General features: G+C 44.1%; 2 protein-coding genes across 7 annotated transcripts in view; both read left to right on the top strand.

Moving 5' to 3' along the window:
- LOC129838716 (putative adenosylhomocysteinase 3) overlaps positions 1-4,084 on the top strand; it is a 44,702-nt gene extending 40,618 nt beyond the window's left edge. For both annotated transcript variants that reach the window (XM_055905863.1, XM_055905866.1), the window contains exon 17: positions 1,667-4,084. In XM_055905863.1, coding sequence (XP_055761838.1) covers positions 1,667-1,673 — 7 coding nt within the window. In that variant the 3' untranslated portion in view covers positions 1,674-4,084. The remainder of the gene's footprint in view (positions 1-1,666) is intronic.
- A 2,083-nt stretch (positions 4,085-6,167) lies between these two features.
- Positions 6,168-26,991, top strand: part of LOC129838804 (striatin-interacting protein 1 homolog) — a 39,682-nt gene continuing 18,858 nt past the window's right edge. The window contains exons 1-6 of one of the 5 annotated variants that reach the window (XM_055905999.1): positions 6,168-6,406; positions 6,718-6,885; positions 10,040-10,109; positions 10,850-10,924; positions 15,592-15,726; positions 17,441-17,561. In XM_055905999.1, coding sequence (XP_055761974.1) covers positions 6,769-6,885; positions 10,040-10,109; positions 10,850-10,924; positions 15,592-15,726; positions 17,441-17,561 — 518 coding nt within the window. In that variant the 5' untranslated portion in view covers positions 6,168-6,406; positions 6,718-6,768. Of the gene's footprint in view, positions 6,407-6,498; positions 6,886-10,039; positions 10,110-10,849; positions 10,925-15,591; positions 15,727-17,440; positions 17,562-26,991 lie in introns of all 5 variants that reach the window. The other 4 variants (XM_055905998.1, XM_055906003.1, XM_055906001.1 and 1 more) reach the window with 4 other exon arrangements.

The raw sequence follows: 26,991 nt of genomic DNA, 5'->3' as shown, positions 1-26,991 counted from the left end.
TCCTAATGCAAGACAATGCTAGACCTCATGTGGCTGGAGTGTGTCAGCAGTTCCTGCAAGAGGAAGGCATTGATGCTATGGACTGGCCCGCCCGTTCCCCAGACCTGAATCCAATTGAGCACATCTGGGACGTCATGTCTCGCTCCATCCACCAACGCCACGTTGCACCACAGACTGTCCAGGAGTTGGCGTATGCTTTAGTCCAGGTCTGGGAGGAGATCCCTCAGGAGACCATTCGCCACCTCATCAGGAGCATGCCCAGGCGTTGTAGGGAGGTCATACAGGCACGTGGAAGCCACACACACTACTTGAGCCTCATTTTGACTTGTTCTAAGGACATTACATCAAAGTTGGATCAGGTTGTAGTGTGGTTTTCCACTTTAGTTTTGAGTGTGACTCCAAATCCAGACCTCCATGGGTTGATAAATTTGATTTCCATTGATCATTTTTGTGTGATTTTGTTGTCAGCACATTCAACTATGTAAAGAAAAAAGTATTTAATAAAAATATGTCATTCATTCAGATCTAGGATGTGTTATTTTAGTGTTCCCTTTATTTTTTTGAGTAGTGTAGTATGTCACATACACTGGCTATACCAAACATTATGAACACCGTGCTAATATTGAGTTGCAGCCCCCCCCCCCCCCCCCCCCCCCCCGCCGTCAGAACAGCCTTAATTCATCGGGGCATGGACTCCACAAGGTGTTGAAAGCGTTCCACAGGGATGCTGGCCCATGTTGACTCAATGCTTCCCACAGCTGTGTCAAGGCGGCAGGGTAGCCTAGTGGTTAGAGCGTTGGACTAGTAACCGGAAGGTTGCAAGTTCAAATCCCCGAGCTGACAAGGTACAAATCTGTCGTTCTGCCCCTGAACAGGCAGTTAACCCACTGTTCCTAGGCCGTCATTGAAAATAAGAATTTGTTCTTAACTGACTTGCCTAGTTAAATAAAGGTAAAAAAAAAAAAAAAAAAAAAAAAAGTTGGCTGGATGTCCTTTGGGTGGTGGGCCATTCTTGATACACACGGGAAACTGTTGAGCGTGAAAAACCCAGCAGCTTTGCAGTTCTTGACACGCACCCGGTGCGCCTGGCACCTACTACCATACCCTGTTCAATGGCACTCAAATCTTTTGTCTTGCCCATTCTCCCTCTGAATGGCAGACATACACAATCCATGTCTGTTGTCTCAAGGCTTAAACATCCTTCTTCAACCTGTCTCCTCCCCTTCATCTACACTGGTTGAAGTGGATTTAACAAGTGGCGTCCATAAGGGATCATAACTTTCACCTGGATTCACCTGGTCAGTATATGTCATGGAAAGAGCAGGTGTTCTTAATGTTTTGTCTACTCAGTGTGTATGTTTCGTGGCATTATATTACAAAGGTGTGATGTTACACTGTATTTATATCAGTTATAATGAGAAATCAATGAATCAATCAAATGTATTTATAAAGCCCTTTTTACATCAGCCGATGTCACAAAGTGCTTATACGGAAACCCAGCCTAAAACCCCAAACAGCAAGCAACGCAGGTGTAGAGGCACTGTGAGACTGCTATGCTGCTAGAGAGATATGCTGGTAGAGAGATATCCACATTGCAAGATTGTTCCATTCTTCCCATGTTACATAACTGTAACAACATGATTTGACTATTATTTTTCTCCCCAAGGTATTAAACCAACTCTGAAATGAAGAAAATACCAAGGCTCCATAAATCGTACAGAACCCAGAAGAAAGGAGAGAGGAGGAGCTCTGTGCTTATTGCTCAGAGTGGGGGGCGTGGCTTTACCTGCGCTTTGGCAGTGTTTATTTATTTACGCTAGAATAGTGTAACTCTAACCTTTTTGAGCTGCTCCTGCCATTTTGCGCCCCTTAGCAAGCGTCTCCTGGAGTTTCCACCATTTTTCGTTTTTCTCTTAGCTACTTGTGTGTCAGTCAGTCGTACGTAAAAACTCCATTAACGAGATCTCTTTATTGTTCGTTTAAAAACTAAAGATGGAAAAACTATTGATGAAGAAAAACAAAAAAACTCAAATGTACACAAAAAATCTGAACGATGACCTCTGAAGATTTAGTGATGGACGTGTGGTTCATGTCCTGTTGTCTGTCTTTTCCTACTCTTGATTTGTGTTTTGTTTTCAAAGATAAATTGAAAGGGATTAGATGAAGAGGTGGGAGGGGGGGTCCAATCATATCCTGTCTTTCATTTGATCGTTTGATTCAGATTTATTCGTTGTCTTGTTTTTCGGTATGTTTTAATGCGTTGGTTGTTCTATTCCCTCAATCAAACTGGACAGAGACAGGCTTGGGGCTGGGTTCTTTCCCTGCGATAGGTGGGAGAGTGAGGTCTCAACCAATCACTCAAACACAGGGAATCCATCTCAGCTGCCTGTCCAACAGTCACTCAATAATAAACGGTGTTCCTCAGCTCCCAAACTGCTCTCATGATGATGCTAGTGTTGAAGTTATATGAAAAGTATTCCGCCAACCAGAGTTTATGATGTCCGGAGCTAGATTCTCCTTTCAAAGCATTATACTGAATTATAAACTGGGTAGTTCGAGCCCTGAATGCTGATTGGCTGAAAGCCGTGGTATATTAGACCTTATACCACCATGACAAAACATCTATTTTTACTGTTCTAATTACGTTGGTAGCCAGTTTATAACAGCAATAAGGCACCTCCGGGGTTTGTGCTATATGGTAAATAAACCACATCGTCGTACATAACAGCCCTTAGCAGTGATATATTGGCCATATACCACAAACCCCCTGGAGCTGTATTGCTTAATTAGAGGCATGACAGGTATGGGAGATCATTACAAGGGGATATATTTAGATATTTATGTAGAAAGGTCGATTTTTCTATCTTTCCGCCACCCATCTAATATCTTACCTTTTGAAATTAAACATCTGTAATTATAAAGATAAGCAATTAAATGTTATATGATAAATGTAATAAATGTTCTGGATGATTTTTTTGAATGCTGTGACAGACTATTTCAGTGAGATACAAAATGTACAGCCAGGCTGGTACTTGTTTCTTTGGCCGGGTCCTCAATAGTAAGCAAATCTGTATAGTACTTACAGCTCTGAAACCAATTGGTACACATAGCTGTTGTCAGGGGTTAGTTGTGTTTAACTGCAGTGAGGCTATAGCTTGATGACTGGATCATTACATATGCTTGTAATTAGTTGGGGGCCGACATTTCACACGTTCTAAAAAATAAAATTTTAAAAAATGTCACCACTTCAGACTTCAGTTTACCTCGTTGTTCCAATTTCTTATGTATCAATGATAAAAGGTAATAGTCACCTTTTATAAATGTCCAAGATTTGGTGTCATCGTTAGTTTGACCTGTTTTTCTGTTGAGGGCCAAACTCCTCTGGTACGATTATTAGTCCGACTTAATTTCCTCAACATTTTAGATAACTTTAACAGCTGGGATTCTAACAAAGTTTTTCTCCTGAACCAAAAGCCCATAGTACAAGCCAGCGCGGAGTATCCAGCTTTTATTTATTTCTATATTGCATAGAATTAACTAAATCCATGAGAATATACACCCATATGCTCCCAATCCTACATTCTAAAATGTCACTGTGTTCATGTCATACTCGTGAGCTACCATTTGTGCATTTATGCCCCCCCCCCCCCCCCCCCCCCCTGCCTCCATAATAACCATCTAAGTCAGAGACCCCGTCTGTGTGACCATCCATACTACCCATATGTCTGACTTTTAGAACATTACCCGTGTGTGTGTTAGGGTCATTTGTTGTTAGGACATGGTTGCTTCGATGCCGTTGTCTCAGGATCATAGCCCGGGGGTGAAAGAACATTCGTCGGTCCAATAGCTGCATCACGTGGGCAGGGTTAACGCCAGCATCTTGTATGGTTAACTCAAAAGTATAGGAATTACAGCATATCAACTCTTGTATTTATTGTTGTAAATCCTCAGTCAGTACAAATGGAAAATTCTTCTCAAATTTTTAAGTTGTCGAAACGATGTTTAAATATTGCAAGTGATAATGATAGATGAGCAATAATAAGTCTGTAATCTGAAAGAATAAAAATGTAAAATATTGTATCAACCTTTGTCGTCTATGTGCTGTATTTGTATTCATTTTCATGTATTTTATTGAATATACCTACATTTAGATATAAAGATTGCTACCAATGCCTATTAGGCATCTATGGCTGCGTTTACACAGGCAGCTTAATTGTGATCTTTTGCCACTAAATGATTTTAACTGATCAGGTCTTTTGTCAATTATTGGACAAAGTGTTGGGCTGCCTGTGTAAACTGATTTCCCATGGCCTTGAGGAGGGCATTTCTTGACTTCGGCTGATCTGCTGCTGGGAGTTCAAAGCATGACGGACATCAATAATGACCACTTGAGCGAGGAAGAGGGGGTGTTATGTGAGGTGCTAGAAACAAAGTATTATCATTGTGAACTAGGGCGTTTCACTACCGCTTGGATGATTTGATCACTAGGCGTTGGTACCAGTGTTTGGCCAAGTTTTACAGGATGGCTTTAGGTTATGTTGCCTCAATCGTATTAACAAGCCATGTGTCTTATAAGACGTATGACTGCAGTTAAATTGTGAAAGAACACGCTATGCTTCTAACGTTAACACGGGTTATTCATTGACTCAACAAGCGATATATTCTGTGTCCATTTTAATTATGTTCTCAGAACTCTCGTATACGTTTGGATACTTATTCAGTCATGGGGTTTATAACTGGGCTCTGCGTTCAGATGCAATTGATTACTGTGTTGCCGCATGACACCGTGATAGGGGGTGACACTGGGTGTGTCTCGAGCAGTCGAAAGCAGCTGTTGTCGCCACTCAGTCGTAGTGAGTGACCCAATGAGTGCACCCACTCTGCTACAGACACCCTGAGGCACACGCACAATCAGATGCTGACTGCCTATTATCCCGTTCATGCTACACACACACACACACACACACCGATTTCATTCAGTTCATGTGAAAGATTTGTCCCTCAAAGGCAAAAACGCAAGTTAAAGAATTCATTATTAAACTGTTGTTTTTGTTCATAACAGCCACCAATATTAACCGTATGAAATCAAATGTATTTGTCACATGCGCCGAATAAAAAAAGGTGTAGACTTTACAGTGAAATGCTTACTTATGAGCTCTTTCCCAACAACGCTGATTTAAAAAAGCAAATAGTAAGAAAGAAAAATAAAAAATAAGAAAAATAAGCAAATAGTAACACCATTAAGGTGGCCTTATTAACAGAATGACATGAACACAGGTGCTTCACACCATAATCATGTTTGTTTTGACCTGTGTTCTTCATCCATAAATCCCTGCGTCCAGTATAAACACCCTCGCACCCAACCAGCCACCATGTGTCAAGTTCACGTACGTGAAACAGATATGACCTTTGCGCTTTCATTAAACTGTACACTCCAATCAGATCATGTCAAGTGCTTTTCTCAGCCAGGGGTTGTTGCGGTGGCTGAGAGTGGGCCAGGCGAGCTACACCAAGCAGCCTCCTGCTACAGTCACTAATCAATAATTCACTGTGGCGGTGGTGGGATGAGAGTGACCGTTGAGTGGTCTAGGTCAGGTCTATCGATCCCTACATTACCACCACTCAATGTGACAGCTTGCCTCAAGGGATGGATGTTTTGGGGGAATATTAAATTCCCTCTAGAGCAGTGTTCTTCAATCATGATCCTGGAAGCCCTGACAGGGTGAGCAGGCTTTTGTTCTGGCCCAGCAGTAACATACCTGATTTGACGAAATAGTCATCAAGCTCTTGATTAGTTTAAGCTGCTTTGTTACAAGGTTGGTGTGAAATAATTTTATTGATTCATAAGTTTTGTGTCTTGTCTCATGTCTTGGATTGATTGAAATACCCGCTCTGACTAAGGTGTGAAGGATATCACGATATGACAGATAACGTATAGTAACGACCCTGGGTTTATAAGCGCGGAAATCGACTCTGCCACTTGAGCATGCTTTTGCGGCACAGTCGATAGCGCGCCGGACCTCGGGCTAGAAGGTCGAGGGTTCAAGACCTGCCCCCTGCTGTTTCATTACACTGGTGTCAGAAGTGATCGGACCTTGCATCCACGACAGTGCGTGTGCTTGGCCGGTCAGCGCGTTCCTGTAAGACGTAGAGTCGCAAGCTAGCGCGAGGACGCGCTCTTTGAAAGGAGGGAGTAGTGTAACGACGTTTATAAACGCGGAAATCTACTCTACCGCTCGAGCATGCTTCTGCGGTACAGTCGATAGCGCGCCGGACCTCGGGCTAGAAGATCGAGGGTTCGAGACCTGCTCCTTGCCTGTTTCATTACAATATCCAGTCATTCTGACAGATCAAGATGGATTACACAGCTGTGTGAACACGGTGTGGTTACATTCAAGCAATAGATGTAAGTGAATAGCCTATCAGTACTAAATTATAATAGCGAATGTTTCATTGAATCCACAGAAACGGTGTTCCTAATGTATGTTCCTAATGTAGGTGCCATTATGGAACGCTCAGCATCAGCACCAATTCATTGACCGCATTAGATCACTCGCATCCTCTACCCTACTGATTCACTCGTGGGCAAGACCAACCCGCCAGTCACCATTTACAGTAGAAGTTAACCCCGCCCTCTCTGGCGTCCAGTCAACCAATCACATCGACGGGGACGGATTTTCTGAACTTGGAATACTGAAATCTGTTACAATTTGACAGGCTCGAGAACCCTACCGGAATGCATGAGCTGCAGAGAGAGTGAACGAACCGATGCAGGCAGACGAAATGGAGGTACCTATCATTAATAACATTAACAATAACTGCAACAAACAAAGGCCTCTGCCGAATGGGAGAGATGTGCTCAAGAATCTGCTGAAGGATTGGGAGGTAAAGCCAGTTTGTAGCTAATCGTTGAGCCGGTATAGAGGGGTCGGTGTCCGTGTGGTGTGTTGTTGCTGGGGATCTTTAAATGCCCTTTTGCTACAGAGCCGCGTTTGAAAGCATGCAGCCCGGGATGTTATTTTGGTGACAGAGCAAGTGGATGCTATAAATACCGTAAGCTTATGGTTAATTCTGAACGTGGCAAATACAGGTAGCTAATGTGACTGTCAATGTCCAGGACGTTTTGTGGTCGAATCTTATCTTGCACCCGCCGCTTGTGAATGTGTGCACAACATCGTAGACCGGTGTCAGATTGGCAAATATACAGTAGGTTTATATACACAGTATTGATGTTCGGCATATAATTATAAATAATAATTCGGTGTGTGCTTATTTGTCCCATATGCTCGGGCAGCAGCCTATCTGTAGTTATGTCAGTGTGTGACTCAATATTATTTTTGAATTGCATTTTTTTGTCAGTGCAGAAGAGTGGATTTGAAATTGATAGAATAAGGCATAGGCTATTAGCTAGTATCCTAATTATTACATATTAAGAGGTCCTTGCTAACTGGATATTTAACAAATACAAAGACACACTAATAGGTTTTCAAAATGTTTCCGTAATTATATTGTACCTCAATGGCCTGTAGTTCCATTCAAGTAAACACGCTTGACATTATGTTCCATACTACTATGATACAGCACATTGTTTTCTAATAACTAATTCATTCAGCCATTAAAAACGAAAACAAATCAATTGCATTTTGGATTCATGTCTTGGCAGTGCAACCCAGACCCAGACTAGCCCTGCTAGTGGGTGAACTGTGGTGGTAGGCAGCCTAGAGCTTCATTTTTTTATGTAACCTATATTTAACTAGGCAAGTCAGTTAAGAACAAATTCTTATTTACGAAGACGGCCTACCCCGGCCAAATCCTGGTGTAGTCAAATATCTAAGACTAGATTCAGTGCGCAAGCCACACAATGTACGCCTAAGTCATCATTGCCGATATGAGATATGATCAAACCACTTAATTATCTCTCTTTGTCCAGGCTATTCCTCATGTGATCTGTGTTCACGTTTATTATTGCGTTGGCCCATTGGCTTGGCTGGCTGGCTTTGGTCATAGGTTATTTTTAACATACGCTCATATGAGTGGAGGGTTGATTGGGGGCTGGTGGGTATTTTGACGTGATGCCCAGTGTTTGCGCACAGTGACGGTGGAGCGCAGGGTTCACAGTGCCAGTGTGGAAGGAAGGGTAGCGTTTATAGCAAGCTGGTTGGGGGGGGGGGGGGGGGGGGGGGGGGGGGGGGGAATTGTTGATGCCCATGGGCAGCTGAGTGAGAGACACCAAATTCCCCACTCTCCTTCAGACACATGAAAGAGCTCTATTGAGAGCAATAACAATAAAAACCTTTCGTTTTTTTCCCCAGTGCAACAGACACAACCTTCTGGCATCCTCTCATCTCCTCTGGGGGTGGGGGTGGGGGTGGGGGGGGGGGGGGGGGGACTAAGCCAATCAGACACTAGGATTGAGGCCTGTGTTTTATTATAATCCCAATCAAACAATCGTGCGCTGAAATTTGAATGGGGTTGAAGGTTTATCTCTGAGAAACATCACAATCTGCACTCAAGGCAATGAGTCTCACGGTCAGTACAGTCAGCACAGTGACATCGGTGTCAGTGGTATTAGAAATATGATACCGATTAATATTTTTTCTCTAGTGGTGATGATACTGTGCTGGGCTGGAACGAAAGCCTCCGCCCTGCAGATCCCTGGGACCAGTGGTTTAGTGTGTGATTAACCTACAGTTTGAACACCTAAGTAGAGCACATTTTCGATGTAGCACGTCATACCATGACTGGTCCATTTTCTCTGTGGACCAAAATATCTTCCCTAGTTATTTCCCTCCGAAGCTTACCTCCATTGTCTCCCTGTCACACCGTGAGACTGTCGGCCCCTGAACCCCAGGCTCATCCTCTGGGAATGTGTCATTCTCCCTGTCAGAGGGTACGCCATCATCTTCTCTCCTCAGCCTGCTGTGACTCCTGCTCTCTCAGCCATCTGAGATGCACAGTGTGTGTGTGTGTGGGTCATTCTGAGTCCAGCCCAAGCGTCTAACCTGGATGCAGAGGAATGGACAGAGTGTAGTGTAGAAAAATAGCAGCCAAACAATCCTGAGGGGTACCAGAATGACTTATTTGGACTCGTTCCACCGACTCAGAACGTCTTAGCTCTCAGATTGTAACTGAAAACCACCTCATGAGACACAACACGTCTGCATCTGGAGTGGGATCTGTGGCAACTGCATTTGGAATGAACAAATCATGAGGCCAAACAACTCTTACATTTTCAATCCCTCCTATTGAATCTCAACCTAATCTGACAGACTGTTCCTGGCTCTGAGGCTTTGGGTTCTTCAGGTTCCAGTGAATTACAGATGTTCGCCTATCCCTGGCTATTGCTGCCCTTCTCTGGTAGGATGCATGGAAAAACAACGACAGACAGTCCTCACACTTCAGCAAAGGCTCAGGCACTGACACATGCCATTTAAGGACCGTAATTGGCTGTCATTTTCTTTGTCACTAAATTGCTGCTGAGACACTCTCCCAAGGCTGACTAACGGCAGGTCTCAACCTATTTCAAAGTCTAGTCTGTCTCTGTCCAAGTGCTACAATCTTTTGTGTTGGCTGGCAGTATGAGAATGTTGTTGTTCTGTGGTGCTTTGATAACTGGTGAGATCATGCATACTTTATCAGTCTGTCTCAACCTGGGAAAATAATGTTTTTAGAGGCTATGACGGCAAACAGAGGTGGGCTCTGTCTCTGTCCTTATTCTCGCCGTTTGTGTGTGTGTGCGTGTGCGCGTGTGTGTGTACTATGGTGTCCTGCAGTAAAATGCCCAGAGGGCATGGGGTAAGGCTAATGTCAGAGCGGCATCAAAGATCCTTAACTGGATACGTCCGTTAACCCATTCTGAAATGCAGGGCATGTTGACTCCTGCGCACCGCTCATTCAGTTTTTCCACTCTGATTGTTGCCTGTATTTGCATAGCCAAGCAATAGTTATAAAGGAATTCAGGGGGGTGTGTGTGTGTGTCATGTGCCTTCATTTCCCTTTGCAGTTCTGCCTAGACTTCAATGTTGTTTTCTGTTTTCAGAGCTCCATGGAGTCCCCTAACCTGGAGTTTGAGTATGGGGACACAGACAGCCTGACTGCTGAACTCTCAGGTACGGTCTTTAAACCCTAACCCAGCAGTCACCAACCCTAGACCTGGGCAGCTATTGGGCAGGCTTTTGTTCCAACCACAAAGCACCTTATTCAAGCACCTTATTGATTAGTTGAAGCAGTTGCTGGAACAAAATCATGCAAGGTAACCCCTGTAGCTTTGGTGATCACTGTTGTACAGTGCTGCGCTGTCAGCAGCTACATGGGATTGAGTCAACGCAAGATCATAGTTTTCCCTTGTTGAATGCAGCTGCATTGGTTAGGTAGCTAGTCCCCCTGAGGCATTAGCTGACACAAACGCACACTACAGTTGCTCTCTTGTGACTGTTCCTCAGGCTGGAGTGACAGTTGGACTTTAACTACTGTGTACTCGCTGAAGAAGGATTAGTCAACGATGTCATGAGTCTAACAAAAACACTCTACAGAAAGGATAACTGGGAGCCAAAATAGATTCTTAATGAAAGGGACTTAGTGGGACAGTTGGCTTATAATATATGCAATTTAGCAGATACTTTTATTCAAAGCGACTTCCATAAATTTGACAAATGTGCGGCCCCAGGAATCAACCCCACAATCCTGGCGCTGTAAATCCCATGCTTTACCAACTGAGCCATACAGAGCTTCCACTACAGTATACCCCGTGATGTCTTTCATGACATTACCTCTGTTGAATCCTTCAGTGCTGTACTGTATGTCATCCTGTCTGTCTGATGGTTCCCCTGTCTCTCCTGTTTGTCCACAGAGATATACAGTTACACGGAGGAGCCCGAGTTCGCCCTCAACAGGGACTACTTTGAGGAGGATTTCAGGAGCCATGGTACTGTTACCTTCTTGCCTGTCAGTGGCGGATTTGTCTTTCCAGCCAACTGTGTGTGTGTGTGTGTGTGTGTGTGTGTGTGCGTGCGTGCGTGCGTGCGTGCGTGCGTGCGTGCGTGCGTGCGTGCGTGCGTGCGTGCGTGCGTGCGTGCGTGCGTGCGTGCGTGCGTGCGTGCGTGCGTGCGTGCGTGCGTGCGTGCGTGCGTGCGTGCGTGCGTGCGTGCGTGCGTGCGTGCGTGCGTGCGTGCGTGCGTGCGTGCGTGCGTGCGTGCGTGCGTGCGTGCGTGCGTGCGTGCGTGCGTGCGTGCGTGCGTGCGTGCGTGCGTGCGTGCGTGCGTGCGTGCGTGCGTGCGTGCGTGCGTGCGTGCGTGCGTGCGTGCGTGCGTGCGTGCGTGCGTGCGTGCGTGCGTGCGTGCGTGCGTGCGTGCGTGCGTGCGTGCGTGCGTGCGTGCGTGCGTGCGTGCGTGCGTGCGTGCGTGCGTGCGTGCGTGTTCTTGTGCATACACGCGCATGTTTTTTTTTCTAAAGCAGTGAATGTGCCAAAAGGCTTTCTGACTCACCTTGAACACGCTGTTTGTTTGCATACCCTCTAATGTGTTTGCCTGTTATTCTAGCGTTTACGGAGAGAGAGTATGTAGAAGTGTAATGGAGTGGATTCTCGCCATGGTAATCATCTGGAGAGAGAAAGTCTGATAGAGAGAGGGGGTGAAAGAGAGAGATGGACAGAGGGAAAGGGAGAGAGGGTCGAGGGAGCTGATTAATTGACCGCTCCCAGGTGTAACATTTCCCTTTTTCTGTAAGTGGTTCAAATGGAGAGAAGGAGGGAGAGTATACAAGTGAACTCAGTGGTGTGTGTGTGTGTGTGTGTGTGTGTGTGTGTGTGTGTGTGTGTGTGTGTGTGTGTGTGTGTGTGTGTGTGTGTGTGTGTGTGTGTGTGTGTGTGTGTGTGTGTGTGTGTGTGTGTGTGTGTCTGATTGCTTGCTCTAACCTGACACTTTCAGCAGGAGGTTTTGGGAGAAGGTCACACATACAGTTGAAGTCAGAAGTTTACATACACTTAGGTTGGAGTCATTAAAATCCTTTTTCAACCACTCCACAAATTTCTTGTCAATTAACACACTATTGTTTTGGCAAGTCAGTTAGGACAGGACACCTACTGTGTGCATGACACAAGTCATTTTTCCAACAATTGTTTACAGACAGATTTGTTTCACTTATAATTCACTGTATCACAATTCCAGTGGGTCAGAAGTTTACATATACTAAGTTGACAGTGCCTTTAAACATTAAATATTGAAGCAACATCTCAAGACATCAGTCAAGAAGTTAAAGCTTGGTTGCAAATGGGTCTTCCAAATGGACAATGACCCCAAGCATACTTCCAAATTGTGGCAAAATGGCTTAAGGACAACAAAGTCAAGGTATTGGAGTGGACATCACAAAGCACCTGACCTCAATCCTATAGACAATTTGTGGGCAGAACTGAAAAAGCATGTGCGAGCAAGGAGGACTACAAACCTGACTCAGTTACACCAGCTCTGTCAGGAGGAATGGGCCAAAATTCACCCAACTTATTGTGGGAAGCTTGTGGAAGGCTACAAGAAACGTTTGACCCAAGTTAAACAATATAAAGGCAATGCTCCCAAATAAATGTGATGAAAGAAATAAAAGCTGAAATAAATCATTCTCCCTACTATTATTCTGACATTTCACATTCTTAGAATAAAGTGGTGATCCTAACTGACCTAAAACGGGGAATTTTTAAATGTCAGGAATTGTGAAAACTGAGTTTAAATGTATTGGGCCAAGGTGTATGTAAACCTCCAACTTCAACTGTACATTGAACTGCGCCACTCCCGGGTGGCGCAGTGGTCTAGGGCACTGCATCGCAGTGCTAGCTGCGCCACCAGAGTCTCTGGGTTCACGCCCAGGCTCTGTCGCAGCTGGCCGCAACCGGGAGGTCCGTGGGGCGACGCACAATTGGCATAGCGTCGTTAGGGAGGGTTTGGCCGGTAGGGATACCCTTGTCTCAGTATGTAAAAATGTAATAAAATGTATGCACTCTACTGTAAGTCGCTCTGGATAAGAGCGTCTGCTAAATGACTCAAATGTAATGTAAATGTACATACATACATACAGGAACACGCCAAACTCTGCTCTGTAGCCGTTGCCTCTCTTAGCGCCATGACAAACAGAGCTACCGTAGCTGTGGTTTTGCCGCGAATAGACAACCGCCATAGCCCACTACCGTGACCAACTGTTCTATATCATGAGCATTGTTATTAAACAGCTGGTCGATTTACGTTTTATCTCCTAATGTGAATCCTTTTTGACCGGATGAATTGGACGGTGTCCATTTTCCTGGTCTAATCTCCACATCCATTCGACCCCTCTCACGTTCTTTCAAACTCTAGCCCAGTTCGTTTCTGTGCTCTAAATGTGGTTTTATTCCTACCCAGCTTACTGAGTTAAAGGAAGGTTCATAATGAGGAACAATACATGTGTAGCGCCAGGCATTCAATTTCACAGAGCTTTATTGTCCCCAAAGGGCAATTCTGTTGCAGCTGCAGCATATTACATAAATTAAGAGAGCTAGGCTAGGTCTTGTTCTTCCCACTCTGTTTCCCATAAAGCCAATAGGAATGAATAGATGGATCCGTGGAAAGCTTGGCTGTCTGTCTGTGCTGCGGCGAGAGATAGGAGATGTGCTGTCTCCCTGTATCTGGGTTTTAAATATGTCAAACGGTGACGGGGCCCTCATCAATGTTTTAACACATCTGCCAGACTGCCACTCTCCATCACTGCTATATCTGGTATGCACCCATGTCCTCTGCGTCACTACTCTCCAAGCACTTTTACCATAATGACATTATCAGAGCACTTATCAGAGCTGCGCATTAAAAGTTACATGGGATGAACTTTATACAGTGAAGTTTTGTCAGAGAGTTAGTGCTTTCAGCAAGTATTCACACCCATTGACTTTTAACACATTTTGTTGTGTTACCGCCTAAATTAAGATTTTGTGTCACAGGCCTACACACAATGGTCCATATTTTCAAAGTGGAGTTATGTTTTTAGACATTTTTACAAATTAATTAAAAATGAAAAGCTGAAATGTCTTGAGTCAATAAGTATTCAACCTCTTTATTAAGGCAAGCCTAAATACGTTCAGGGGTAAAAATTTGCTTAAAATTTCAAACACAGATTCAAGCACAAAGACTAGGGAGGTTTTCCAATGCATCACAAAGAAGGGCACCAATTGGTAGATGGGTAAAAAAAAGAAAATAAAGCAGACATTGATTATCTCTTTGAGCATGGTGAGTTAAACCCAGCAGCATACCACCCTGCATACCACTACTGGCTTGCTTCTGAAGCTAAGCAGGGTTGGTCCTGGTCAGGCCCTGGATGGGAGACCAGATGCTGCTGGAAGTGGTGTTGGAGGGCCAGTAGGAGGCACTCTTTCCTCTGGTCTAAAAAAAAATATCCCAATGCCCCAGGGCAGTGATTGGGGACACTGCCCTGTGTAGGGTGCCGTCTTTCGGATGGGACGTTAAACGGGTGTCCTGACTCTCTGAGGTCATTAAAGATCCCATGGCACTTATCGTAAGAGTAGGGGTGTTAACCCCGGTGTCCTGGCTAAATTCCCAATCTGGCCCTCAAACCATCATGGTCACCTAATAATCCCCAGTTTACAATTGGCTCATTCATCCCCCTCCTCTCCCCTGTAACTATTCCCCAGGTCGTTGCTGCAAATGAGAACGTGTTCTCAGTCTACTTACCTGGTAAAATAACGGTAAAATAAAATAAAAATAAATAAAATGGTGACGTTATTAATTACACTTTGGATGGTGTATCAATACACCCAGTCACTACAAAGATTACTCAGTTGCTGGAGAGGAAGGACACTGCTCAGGGATTTCACCATGAGGCCAATGGTGACAGTTACAGTGTTTTTTTGGTTGGTTGCTTTAGCATCTTTCAACACCCTGCATTATCACATTCATGCATGCAAAACACTCACTTACACTACTGATTACTGATTACACACATCATTGTATATTATACCTAGTTACTTTATTACTATATATATAGTGTTTTGCATGCATGAATGTGATAATGCAGGGTGTTGAAAGATGCTAAAGCAACCAACCAAAAAAACTCCAAGAAACACAACCAAATCTATCAAGGTGTCTGCATGGAGAGAGTCTCCTCCACGAATGGGGAAGTGGTGTATTTATCCTGGGACACACTGGGCTCAGGTGTTTCCCATGTAGCTGACGACCCTCTCAACTCCGCCCACCGGCATCCTAATAAGGAAACAAGAACAAAGAGAGAATACGGCAGACAGAGTGGGAGGGTCGTCACATGGGTGCCAGGACACTTTGACTCTGAGACCGCTAGCTGCTCCTGGGTCAGTGTGAGTTTAATGACCAGACCTGATCCCTGCTAATCTTTTTCACGTGTGAAAAGGGCAGGGAGGGAGTGGGGGAGAGAGAGAGCGAGGGGGAGAGAAATGGACGAAGAAAATAAAAAGTGAGGGAATGGGAGAAAGAAGTGAATAGAATAAGAGAGCGACAGACGTCCAAACTCAGAGTCACAAGGTCACACAGTCCTACAAAGTGACATGACTCACCTGGTTTCTTTCACCCTGTCCCTGTCTCTCTGCAGTGCGGGGGAGGAGGTGGATTGAGCTGGGTCAGGAGCAGCAGAGGGCCTATGTGATGAGACTACTAGATGCTTTGGAGGTCACTGACCGGGACAAGAGGCTGAAGGTGGCCCGGGCCATCCTCTACCTGGCACAGGGTAATCATCATCATCATCATACTGTTGCTGCTTGCTATAGACCACCCTCTGCCCCCAATAGATTGCCTCCCCATCTATCTTCTGAGCTCGTGCTACTAGGTGACCTAAACTGGGACATGCTTAACCCACCCGCCAATCCTACAATCTAAGCTTGATGCCCTCAATCTCACACAAATTATCAATGAACCTACCAGGTACAACCCCAAATCCGTAAACACGGGCACCCTCATAGATATCATCCTAACTAACTCGCTCTCCAAGTACACCTCTGCTGTTTTCAATCAAGATCTCAGCGATCACTGCCTCATTGCCTGCATCCGTAATGGGTCTGCGACCAAACGACCACCCCTCATCAGTGTCAAACGCTCCCTAAAACACTTCTGCGAGGAGGCCTTTCTAATCGACCTGGCCGGGGTATCCTGGAATGACATTGTCCTCATCCCGTCAGTAGAGGATGCCTGGTTATTCTTTAAAAGTGCCTTGCTCACCATCTTAAATAAGCATGTCCCATTCAAAAAATGTAGAACTAGTAATAGATATAGTCCTTGGTTCACTCCAGACCTGTCTGCCCTTGACCAGCACAAAAACATCTTGTGGCGTTAGCATCGAATAGCCCCCGTGATATGCAACTTTTCAGGGAAGTTAGGAACAAATATACACAGGCAGTTAGGAAAGCTAAGGCTAGCTTTTTCAAACAGAAATTTGCATCCTGTAGTACAAACTCAAAAAAGTTCTGGCACACTGTAAAGTCTGTGGAGAATAAGAGCACCTCCTCCCAGCTGCCCACTGCTCTGAGGCTAGGAAACACTGTTACCACCGATAAATCCACTATAAATGAGAATTTCAATAAGCATTTCTCTACGACTGGCCATGCTTTCCACCTGGCTACGTCTACCCCGGTCAACTGCCCGGGACCCCCCACAGCAACCCGCCAAAGCCCCCACCCTTTCTCCTTCACCCAAATCCAGATAGCTGATGTTCTGAAAGAGCTGCAAAATCTGGACCCCTACAAATCAGCCGGGCTAGACAATCTGGACCCTCTCTTTCTAAAATTATCAGCCAAAATTGTTGCAAACCCCTATTACTAGCCTGTTCAACCTCTCTTTCGTATCGTCTGAGATTCCTAAAGATTGAGCCAATAAGAATACGGTGATTGACAGAGTCGAAAGCTTTGGCCAGGTCAATGAAGACGGCAGCACAGTACTGTCTTTTTTTATCGATTGTGGTTATGATATTGTTTAGGACCTTGAGCGGGGCTGAGGTGCACCCGTGACCAGCTCGGAAACCGGATTGCATAGCGGAGAAGGTACGGTGGGATTCGAGATGGTCGGTGATCTGTTTGTTAACTTGGCTTTCGAAGACTTAGAAAGGCAGGGCAGAATGGATATAGGTCTGTAACAGTTTGGGTCTAGAGTGTCTCCCCCTTTGAAGAGGGGGATGACAGCGGCCGCTTTCCAATCTTTAGGAATCTCAGACGATACGAAAGAGAGGTTGAACAGACTAGTAATAAGGGTTTCGACAATGGCGGCGGATCATTTTAGAAAGAGAGGTTCCAGATTGTCTAGCCCAGCTGATTTGTAGGGATCCAGATTCTGCAGCTCTTTTAGGACATCAGCTGTCTGTATTTGGGTGAAGGAGAAGCGGGGGGAGAGTGTTGTGTGGGGAGTGAGCATCTGTTGAAGCCTATGTGTGTCTGTTGTGTGGCGTTCCCCAGGGGTGTTTGATGAGTGCGACACGGACGCGGACGTGATCCACTGGTCTCGCCACAACGTGTTCCTGCTGTATGACATGGGCATCTTCACCGCTCTCCTGGAGCTGCTGAGCATGGAGATCGAGTGAGTAGGACAACATTACTACAACCGCACCACAACATTACTACAACCGCACCACAACATTACTACAACCGCACCACAACATTACTACAACCGCACCACAACATTACTACAACCGCACCACAACATTACTACAACCGCACCACAACATTACTACAACCGCACCACAACATTACTACAACCGCACCACAACATTACTACAACCGCACCACAACATTATTACAACCGCACCACAACATCACTACAACCGCACCACAACATCACTACAACCGCACCACAACATTACTACAACCGCACCACAACATTACTACAACCGCACCACAACATTACTACAACCGCACCACAACATTACTACAACCGCACCACAACATTACTACAACCGCACCACAACATTACTACAACCGCACCACAACATTACTACAACCGCACCACAACATTACTACAACCGCACCACAACATTACTACAACCGCACCACAACATTACTACAACCGCACCACAACATCACTACAATGTCTCGTAGTTACTGTGTTATTATGTTTCTCAACAAGTGTTAGCACCACGGTGGTTAGCGCTTACTTCCTCCTTTTACATTTTTTGGATTTCGCCTTTATTTAACCAGGTAGGCTAGTTGAGAACAAGTTCTCATTTACAACTGTGACCTGGCCAAGATAAAGCAAAGCAGTGTGACACAGACAACAACACAGAGTTACACATGGAATAACATGGAATAAACAATAAACATGCCAATAACACAATAAACAAGTCAATGACACAGTAGGAAAAAAAGAAAGTCTATATACAGTGTGTGCAAAAGGCATGAGGATGTAGGCAATAAATAGGCCATAGTAGCGAAAAAATGACAATTTAGCAGATTAACACTGGAGTGATAAATGAGCAGATGATGGTGTGCAAGTAGAGATACTGGTGTGCAAAAGAGCAGAAAAGTAAATAAAAAACAGTATGGGGATGAGGTAGGTAGATCGGGTGGGCGATTTACAGATGGACTATGTACCGATCGGTTAGCTGCTCAGATAGCTGATGTTTAAAGTTGGTGATAAGCCTTGATTAATGGTCCAAAGCAGCTGTTTTTATTTCAATATCAAATAATTTACAGGGTAACAATTATGTACCTTACTGTTATTGTTTTCGATTTAAAATGGTCAAAAATAAACAAAATGTGTTTCTTAGCAAAGTACAATTTCTCAAGCAAGAATTTTGCTAGGACTGTCTGGGAGTGGTCTGAGTGGGGAGGGGAAAACTGAAAACTAGCTGTTGTTGGCAGAGATGTTTGTAACTGTTTCTTATTGGTCTATTAACGAATTTACCGTTTGGTGATGTCACCAGGCAGACCATAACTCCATCCCACCAAAACAAGCTGAAACTTCAGGTGGCCTTTTCAAACAACTCCTACACTAAAAGGACATCATTATTATTATTTTTTTCACAGTATTATTCCAACCTCATAGGTTGGAAATGTGAAGAAAACACAGGAAAATCATGTGTTTGACTGCACTGGGCCTTTAATGCTACAGAGATGGTACACAGTAGCATTCTCTCTCACTAGTTGTTCGCTGGAGTGGGGGAAAGGGACACGGTGGGGGAAAGGGACAATAGGGGAAATCAGTAAAGGAATGTACTGCTCTGTAGGTTTAGGCTTATTAGAACATCTTAGTAGCTACATTTTCAGAAACATACATATAATGCATTGCAAAATGAATAGGAAATATAAGCAGACATTGACAAGGTTATAAATAATTATTTTTAATCGAAATAATAATTGTGTCCTTCAAACTTTGCTTTCGTCAAAGAATCCTCCATTTGCAGCAATCACAACCTTGCAGACCTTTTGGCATTCTAGTTGTCAATTTGTTGAGGTAATCTGAAGAGATTTCACCCCATGCTTCCTGAAGCACCCCCACAAGTTGGATTGGCTTGATGGGCACTTCTTACGTACCATACGGTCAAGCTGCTCCCACAACAGCTCAATAGGGTTGTGATCCGGTGACTGCTGGCCACTCCATTATAGACAGAATACCAGCTGACTGCTTCATCCCTAAATAGTTCTTGCATAGTTTGGAGCTGTACTTTGGGTCATTGTCCTGTTGTAGGAGGAATTTGTCTCCAATTAAGTGCCATGCACAGGGTATGGCATGGCGTTGCAAAATGGAGTGATAGCCTTCCTTCTTCAAGATCCCTTTAACCCTGTACAAATCTCCCACTTTACCACCACCAAAGTACCCCCAGACCATCACATTGCCTCCACCAAATTAAATCAAATTAAATGTTATTTGTCACATACACATGGTTAGCAGATGTTAATGCGAGCTTGGCGAAATGCTTGTGCTTCTAGTTCCGACCGTGCAGTAATATCTAACAAGTAATCTAACAATTTCACAACAACTACCTTATACACACAAGTGTAAAGGAATGAATATGTACATATAAATATATGGATGAGCGATGGCAGAACGGCATAGGCAAGATGCAGTAGATGGTATAGAGTACAGTATATACATATGAGATGAGTAGTGTAGGGTATGTAAACATTATATAAAGGGGCGTAGTTTAAAGTGACTAGTGATACATTTATTACATCCAATTTTTTATTATTAAAGTGGCTAGAGATTTGAGTTAGTATGTTGGCAGCAGCCACTCAATGTTAGTGATGGTGGTTTAACATTCTGATGGCCTTGAGATAGAAGCTGTTTTTCAGTCTCTCGGTCCCCACTTTGATGCACCTGTACTGACCTCGCCTTCTGGACGATAGCGGGGTGAACAGGCAGTGGCTCGGGTGGTTGTTGTCCTTGATTATCTTTTTGGCCTTCCTGTGACATCGGGTGGTGTAGGTGTCCTGGAGGGCAGGTAGTTTGCCCCCAGTGATGCGTTGTGCAGACCTCACTACCCTCTGGAGAGCCTTACGGTTGTGGGCGGAGCAGTTGCCGTAGCAGGCGGTGATACAGCCCGACAGGATGCTCTCGATTGTGCATCTGTAAAAGTGTGTGAATGTTTTTGGTGACAAGGCGAATTTCTTCAGCCTCCTGAGGCTGCTGTGCCTTCTTCACCACGATGTCTGTGTGGGTGGACCATTTAAGTTTGTCTGTGATGTGTACGCCAAGGAACTTAACTTTACACCTTCTCCACTACTTGAAAGATGGCGTCAAGCACTCCTCCAGCATTAAAAATAAATAAATCTGCGTCTCACGAATGTTCTTCTTTGTGATCCGAACTTAGATTCATCTGTCCATAACACTTTTTTCCAATCTTCCTCTGTCCACTATCTGTGTTCTTTTGCCCATCTTAAACTTTTATTTTTATTGGCCAGTCTGAGATATGGCTTTTTCTTTGCAACTCTGCCTAGAAGGCCAGCATCCCGAAGTCGCCTTTTCACTGTTGACGTTGAGACTGGTGTATTGCGGGTACTATTTAATGAAGCTGCCGGTTGAGGACTTGTGAGGTGTCTGTTTCTCAAACAAGACACTCTAAAGTACTTGTCCTCTTGCTCAGTTGTGCACCGGGGCCTCCCACTCCTCTTTCTATTCTGGTTAGGGCCAGTTTGCGCTGTTCTGTGAAGGGAGTAGTAGACAGCGTTGTACGAGATCTTCAGTTTCTTGGCAATTTCTTGCATGGAAAAGCCTTCATTTCCCAGAACAAGAATAGAGTTTCAGAAGAAAGTTCTTAGTTTCTGGCCATTTTGAGCCTGTAATCGAACCCACAGATGTTGATGCTCCAGATACTCAACTAGTCTAAAGAAGGCCAGCTTCTTTAATCAGAATAACAGTTTTCAGCTGTACTAACATAATTGCAAAAGGGTTTTCTAATGATCAATTAGCCTTTTAAAATTATAAACTTGGATTAGCTAGCACAATGTGCCATTGGAACACAGGAGTGATGGTTGCTGATTTCATAAAAAAATCAGCCGTTTCCAACTACGATAGTCATTTACAACATTATCAATGTCTACACTGTATTTCTGATCTATTTAATTTTAATGATCGAAAAATGTGCTTTTCTTTCAAAAACAAGGATATTTCAAAGTGACTCATCAACAAGTCAAATACTATACACTGAGTGCATAAAACATTAAGAACAGTCGTCCTAATATTGAGTTGCAGCACCCTTTTGGCCTCAGAACAGCCTCAATTCAACGGGGCATGGGCTCTACAAGGTGTCGAAAGCATTCTACAGTGATACTGGCCCTTGTTGACTTCAATGCTTCCCACAGTTGTGTCAAGTTGGCTGGATGTCCTTTGGGTGGTAGACCATTCTTCATACGCACAGGAAACTGTTCCGCATGAAAAAAACCTGCGACGTTGCAGTTGACAAAAATAGGTGCGCCTGGCACTTACTACCTACCATACCCGGTTCGAAGGCACATAAATATTTTTCACTCTGTGAATGGTACTCATACACAATCCATGTCTCAATTGTCTCAAGGTTTAAAAATCCTTCTTTAACCTGTCTCCTCCCCTTCGTCTACACTGATTTTAAAGTGGATTTAACAAGTGACATCAATAAGGGATCATAGCTTTCACCTGGATTCATCAGGTCAGTTCTTAAAACCTCTACCGCTTCTCTCTCCCGGATCCGGGATCCTCCTCATCAAAAAAGCTGACGAGCATAGCCTAGCCTAGCCTAACGGGACAGGGATATCATATAATATAATTTTCATGAAATCACAAGTCCAATACAGCAAATGAAAGATAATCTTGTGAATCCAGCCATCATTTCCGATTTTTAAAATGTTTTACAGCGAAAACACTATGTATTTCTATTAGCTAACCACAATAGCAAAAGACTCAACCGCATATTTTCACAATTTTTCTACTGCATAGGTAGCTATCACAAAACCGACCAAATAGAGATATAATTAGTCACTAACCAAGAAACAACTTCATCAGATGACAGTCTTATAACATGTTATACAATAAATGTATGTTTTGTTCGAAAATGTGCATATTTGAGGTATATATCATAGTTTTACATTGCAGCTACCATCAAAAATATCACCAAAGCAGCCAGAATAATTACAGAGAGCAACGTGAAATAGCTAAATACTCATCATAAAACATTTATGAAAAATACATGGTGTACAGCAAATGAAAAATAAACATCTTGTGAATCCAGCCAATATTTCCGATTTTTTTAAAGTGTTTTACAGCGAAAACACAATATAGCATTATATTAGCTTACCACAATAGCCAAACACACAACCGCATTTATTCACCGCATAGATAGCATTCGCAAAAACCAGCAAAATATATCAAATTAATCACTAACCTTGACCAACTTCATCAGATGACAGTCTTATAACATCAGGTTATACAATACACTTATGTTTTGTTCGAAAATGTGCATATTTAGAGCTGCAAACCGTGGTTATACATTGTGAATATGTAGCATCAATTCACCAAATTGTCCGGAGATATTTTGGACACTCACATAATCTGACCAAAGAACTCATCATAAACTTTACTAAAAAATACATGTTGGACAGCAAATGAAAGATACACTAGTTATTAATGCAACCGCCGTGTTAGATTTTTAAAAATAACTTTACCATAACAAACAGCTTACGTTATAGCGAGACAGCGCCCGCAAAAAGGGCGAATAATAGGACTCAACATTTTCCACAGAAATACGAAATAACATCATAAATTGTTCTTACTTTTGCTGAGCTTCCATCAGAATCCTGTACAAGGAGTCCTATGTCCAGAATAAATCGTTGTTTGGTTTTAGAATGTCCTTCTCTCCTGTCGAATTCGCTCCAAGGCTAGCCAATGCTGATGACGTTCCCAATTTCTCTCGGCGCAGAGAACGGAACACTCCAAGTCCCATTAAACGTTGAATAAACTGATGAAACTCGGTTGAAAAAACTTACTTTATGATGTTTTTCTAATATCTATCAAATAAAAAGAGAGCCGGAGATATTAGCCGTGTATACCGAACACTTATCATAAGACAACATGGAGGCACTTCCCGCGCCTAGGTAGAGAAAGGAAATTCTGGTCACGTCATTCCAAGAGCTCTTGTTCGACCTCAGATCAAGCTAGACACCCCATTCCACCTTCCACTGCCTCCTGTTGACATCTAGTGGAAGGCGTATGCAGTGCATGCATATCCATAAATATTAGGCAATTGAATAGGCAGGCCCTGGAACAGAGCATCGTTTTCAGATTTTTCCCTTCCTGTCTGGAAGTTTGCTGCAAAATGAGTTCTGTTTTACTAACAGATATAATTCAAACAGTTTTAGAAACTTGAGTGTTTTCTATCCAATAATAATATGCATATTGTACGATCTAGAATAGAGTACGAGGCCGTTTAAATTGGGCACGATTTTTTACCAAAGTGAAAACAGCGCCCCCTATTCACAAGAAGTTAATGTTTTGTACACTGTACAATTTCAGGTGGTCTTTTCAAACAGCGCTTACACTTAAAGGGCATCACATAAGCATAACACTGAATCAATAAGTAGGTATATTACATGTCCCCACTGAGTCAATTCCTCTGTCACCTTCCTGCCTGAGATTCTTCCTCTCCCTAAGTGAAGATCTACTGCTGCCTCAGTCTTTTGGGTCTCTACCAACCTTAGCCATTGACTAATCTGCCTAATAGGAATGCCGTAGGTAGAGGCTGGTAGAGATGGTGCTGATAATAGCTGGTTGGCTAGGTGGAGTGTGTGTGTGTGTGTAGGGAATTGAACATCTATTTTTAATTATTCTCCTGGTGGGAGTGACTAGGGGAGGTGGGAGGTGGTACAGGCCATGGTCTATGTGTGTGTGGAGAGGAGACAGACAGCTCGATCATGACTCAGTGTCCAGGAATGGCTTCCTGTTCTGTTTCTTCTGTTGGGTATTTCTGTCCATCCCCTTGGCTCCTCTTTAATGAGAGAGTTACCGCCAGGCTAATCCCTGCTGAGTGTTGCTGAAGGACCCTGGATAGTGCGGAGTTAAACGGCACGTACATGCACACGCACATTCACAGACCGGCAGAGAGACGCACACACACACATTAACCAGTAAATTCATGAATACACCATTCTCTCTTTCTCTTTTCCTTCCTACCTCCCACATCCATCCCTCTTCGCTTCAGCTAGGATATGAGGCACCTACTGGCTCTTAGTGAGGGGGACAAGAGCAGCGAGAACAGGTTGAGAGCAGACAGAGAGGGAGACGGAGCACTGGCCTCTGTGATTCACATTTCACCGCTCACTGGCGAGGCGGCAGAGCCTTCAAGGCGTTGTTTCCTTCCTTTAGTCTATGTGCTCCTCTGTCCTCGTCTCTTATTGACCTCTGACTCTACAGCTTAGCCTTAGCAGGCAAGCAGCCGCCTCCTATTAATTCGTAGCACCTGTCAAGCTGCAGAGCCAACACACGGAATGATCTCTGTCTGTATTTCTCCTCGGCCATTTAACCTGCCTGCACTGGTGTTCATTCTCAGTTGTGATTTACGCTGGGGTTTTTTTTCACTTCAAATCAAATACTAGTTTGTCACACGCTTCGTAAATAACAGGTGTGGACTAACAGTGAAATGCTTATGGGCCCTTCCCAACAATGCAGAGAGAAAGAAAATAGAGAAATAATAGAAAAGTCAAACACTTAATAATAGATACACAATGAGTAACGATAACTTGGCTATATACAAGGGGTACCGGTACCGAGTCGATGTGAAGGGGTACGAAGTAATATAGGTAGATAAGTACCTAGAACTAGGAACAAAGTGACAGACAGTAGTAGCAGCAGCGTATGTGATGAGTCAGAAAGATGAATGCAAAAAGGGTCAATGCTATTTGATTAACTATTTAACTATTTAGCAGTCTTATGGCTTGGCGGTAGAAGCTTTTCAGGGTCCTTTTGGTTCCAGACTTGGGTGGCTGGAGTCTGACAATTTTTAGGGCCATCCTCTGACACCGCCTGGTATAGAGGTCCTTGATGGCAGGAAGCTTGGTCCCAGTGATGTAATGGGCCGTACACACTAACCCACAACCCTCCAGGGTCCTTAGCTTAGTGATGGTCAGTCCAGTGTGGCTCAGTTGGTAGAGCATGGCGCTTGCGACACCAGAGTTGTGGGTTCGATTCCCACGGCGGACCAGTGCGAAGATGTACGCACTCTGGAAAAGAGTGTCTGCTCAATGACAAAACAGGGAAATGTAAAAAATGATGAGCTTGGAGGGCACTATGGTGTCAATGAACCTCATTCTCATGTAGGTGCTCCTTGTGGGAAAGGGCAGTGTGGAATGCAATAGAGATTACATCATCTGTGGATCTGTTGGTGCGGTATGCGAATTGAAGTGGGTCCAGGGTGTCTGGGAGGATGGTGTTGATGTGAGCCATGACCAGCCTTTCAAAGCGTTTCTTGGCTGCAGATGTGAGTGTTACGAGGCGATAGTCATTTAGACAGGTTACCTTTGGCGTTCTTGAGCACAGGAACTATGGTGGTCTGCTTAAAGCATGTCGGTATTACAGACTGGGTCGGGAAGAAGTTTAAAATGTCAGTGAATAAACTGGCCAGCTGGTCAGCGCATGCTCTGAGTACGTGTCCTGGTAATCCGTCTGGCCCTGCGGCCTTGTGAATGCTAACCTGGTTAAAGGTTTTCCTCACATCGGCTACGGAGAGGGTGATAACTCAGTCGTCTAGAACAGTTGGTGCTCTCACGCATGGTTCTATGTTGCCTCATAGCAAGCATATAAGGCATTAAGCGTGTCTGGTAGTGTCACGTCACTGGTCAGCTCGTGGCTGAGTTTCCCTTTGTAATCCATGATAATTTGCAAGCCTTGCCACATCTGACGAGCGTCTGAGCCAGTGTAATAGGATTCGATCTTAGTCCTTTGCCTGTTTGATGGTTCTTCGAGGGTGTAGTGGGATTTCTTATAACCGTTCGGGTTAGTGTCCTGCTCCTTGAAAGTGGCAGCTTTAGTTCAATGTAGATGTTGCCTGTAACCCGTGGCTTCTGGTTGGGAAAGGTATGTCAACGGTCAATGTGGGGACAACGTCGTCAACGCACTTATTAATGGAGCTGGTGACTGATGTGGTAAACTCTGAAAATGCCATAGGATGATTCCCGAAACAAATTCCAGTTTGTGCTAGCGAAACAGTTCTTTAGCTTAGCATTCACTTCATCGGACCACGTCCGTCACTGGTACTTCCTGTTTGAGTTTTAGCTTGTAAGCAGGAATCAGGAGGATAGAGTTATGATCATAATTGCAAAATGGAGGGTGAGGGAGAGCTTTGTATGTGTCTCTGTGTGTGGAGTAAAGGTGATCTAGAGCTGTTTCTCCTCTAGTTGCACAGGTGACATGCTGGTAGAAATTAGATAAGTTTTACTGCATTAAAATCACCGGCCACTAGGAGCGCTGCCTCTGGATGAGCATTTACTTGTTGGCTAATGGATCTATACAGCTCGTTGAGTGTGGTTTTAGTGCCAGCATTGGTTTG

The sequence above is a fragment of the Salvelinus fontinalis genome, chromosome 39 (assembly GCF_029448725.1).
Source record: "Salvelinus fontinalis isolate EN_2023a chromosome 39, ASM2944872v1, whole genome shotgun sequence".
In the NCBI taxonomy this organism is placed as follows: Eukaryota; Metazoa; Chordata; class Actinopteri; order Salmoniformes; family Salmonidae; genus Salvelinus; species Salvelinus fontinalis.
This window is presented reverse-complemented; position numbering and strand designations above follow the sequence as displayed.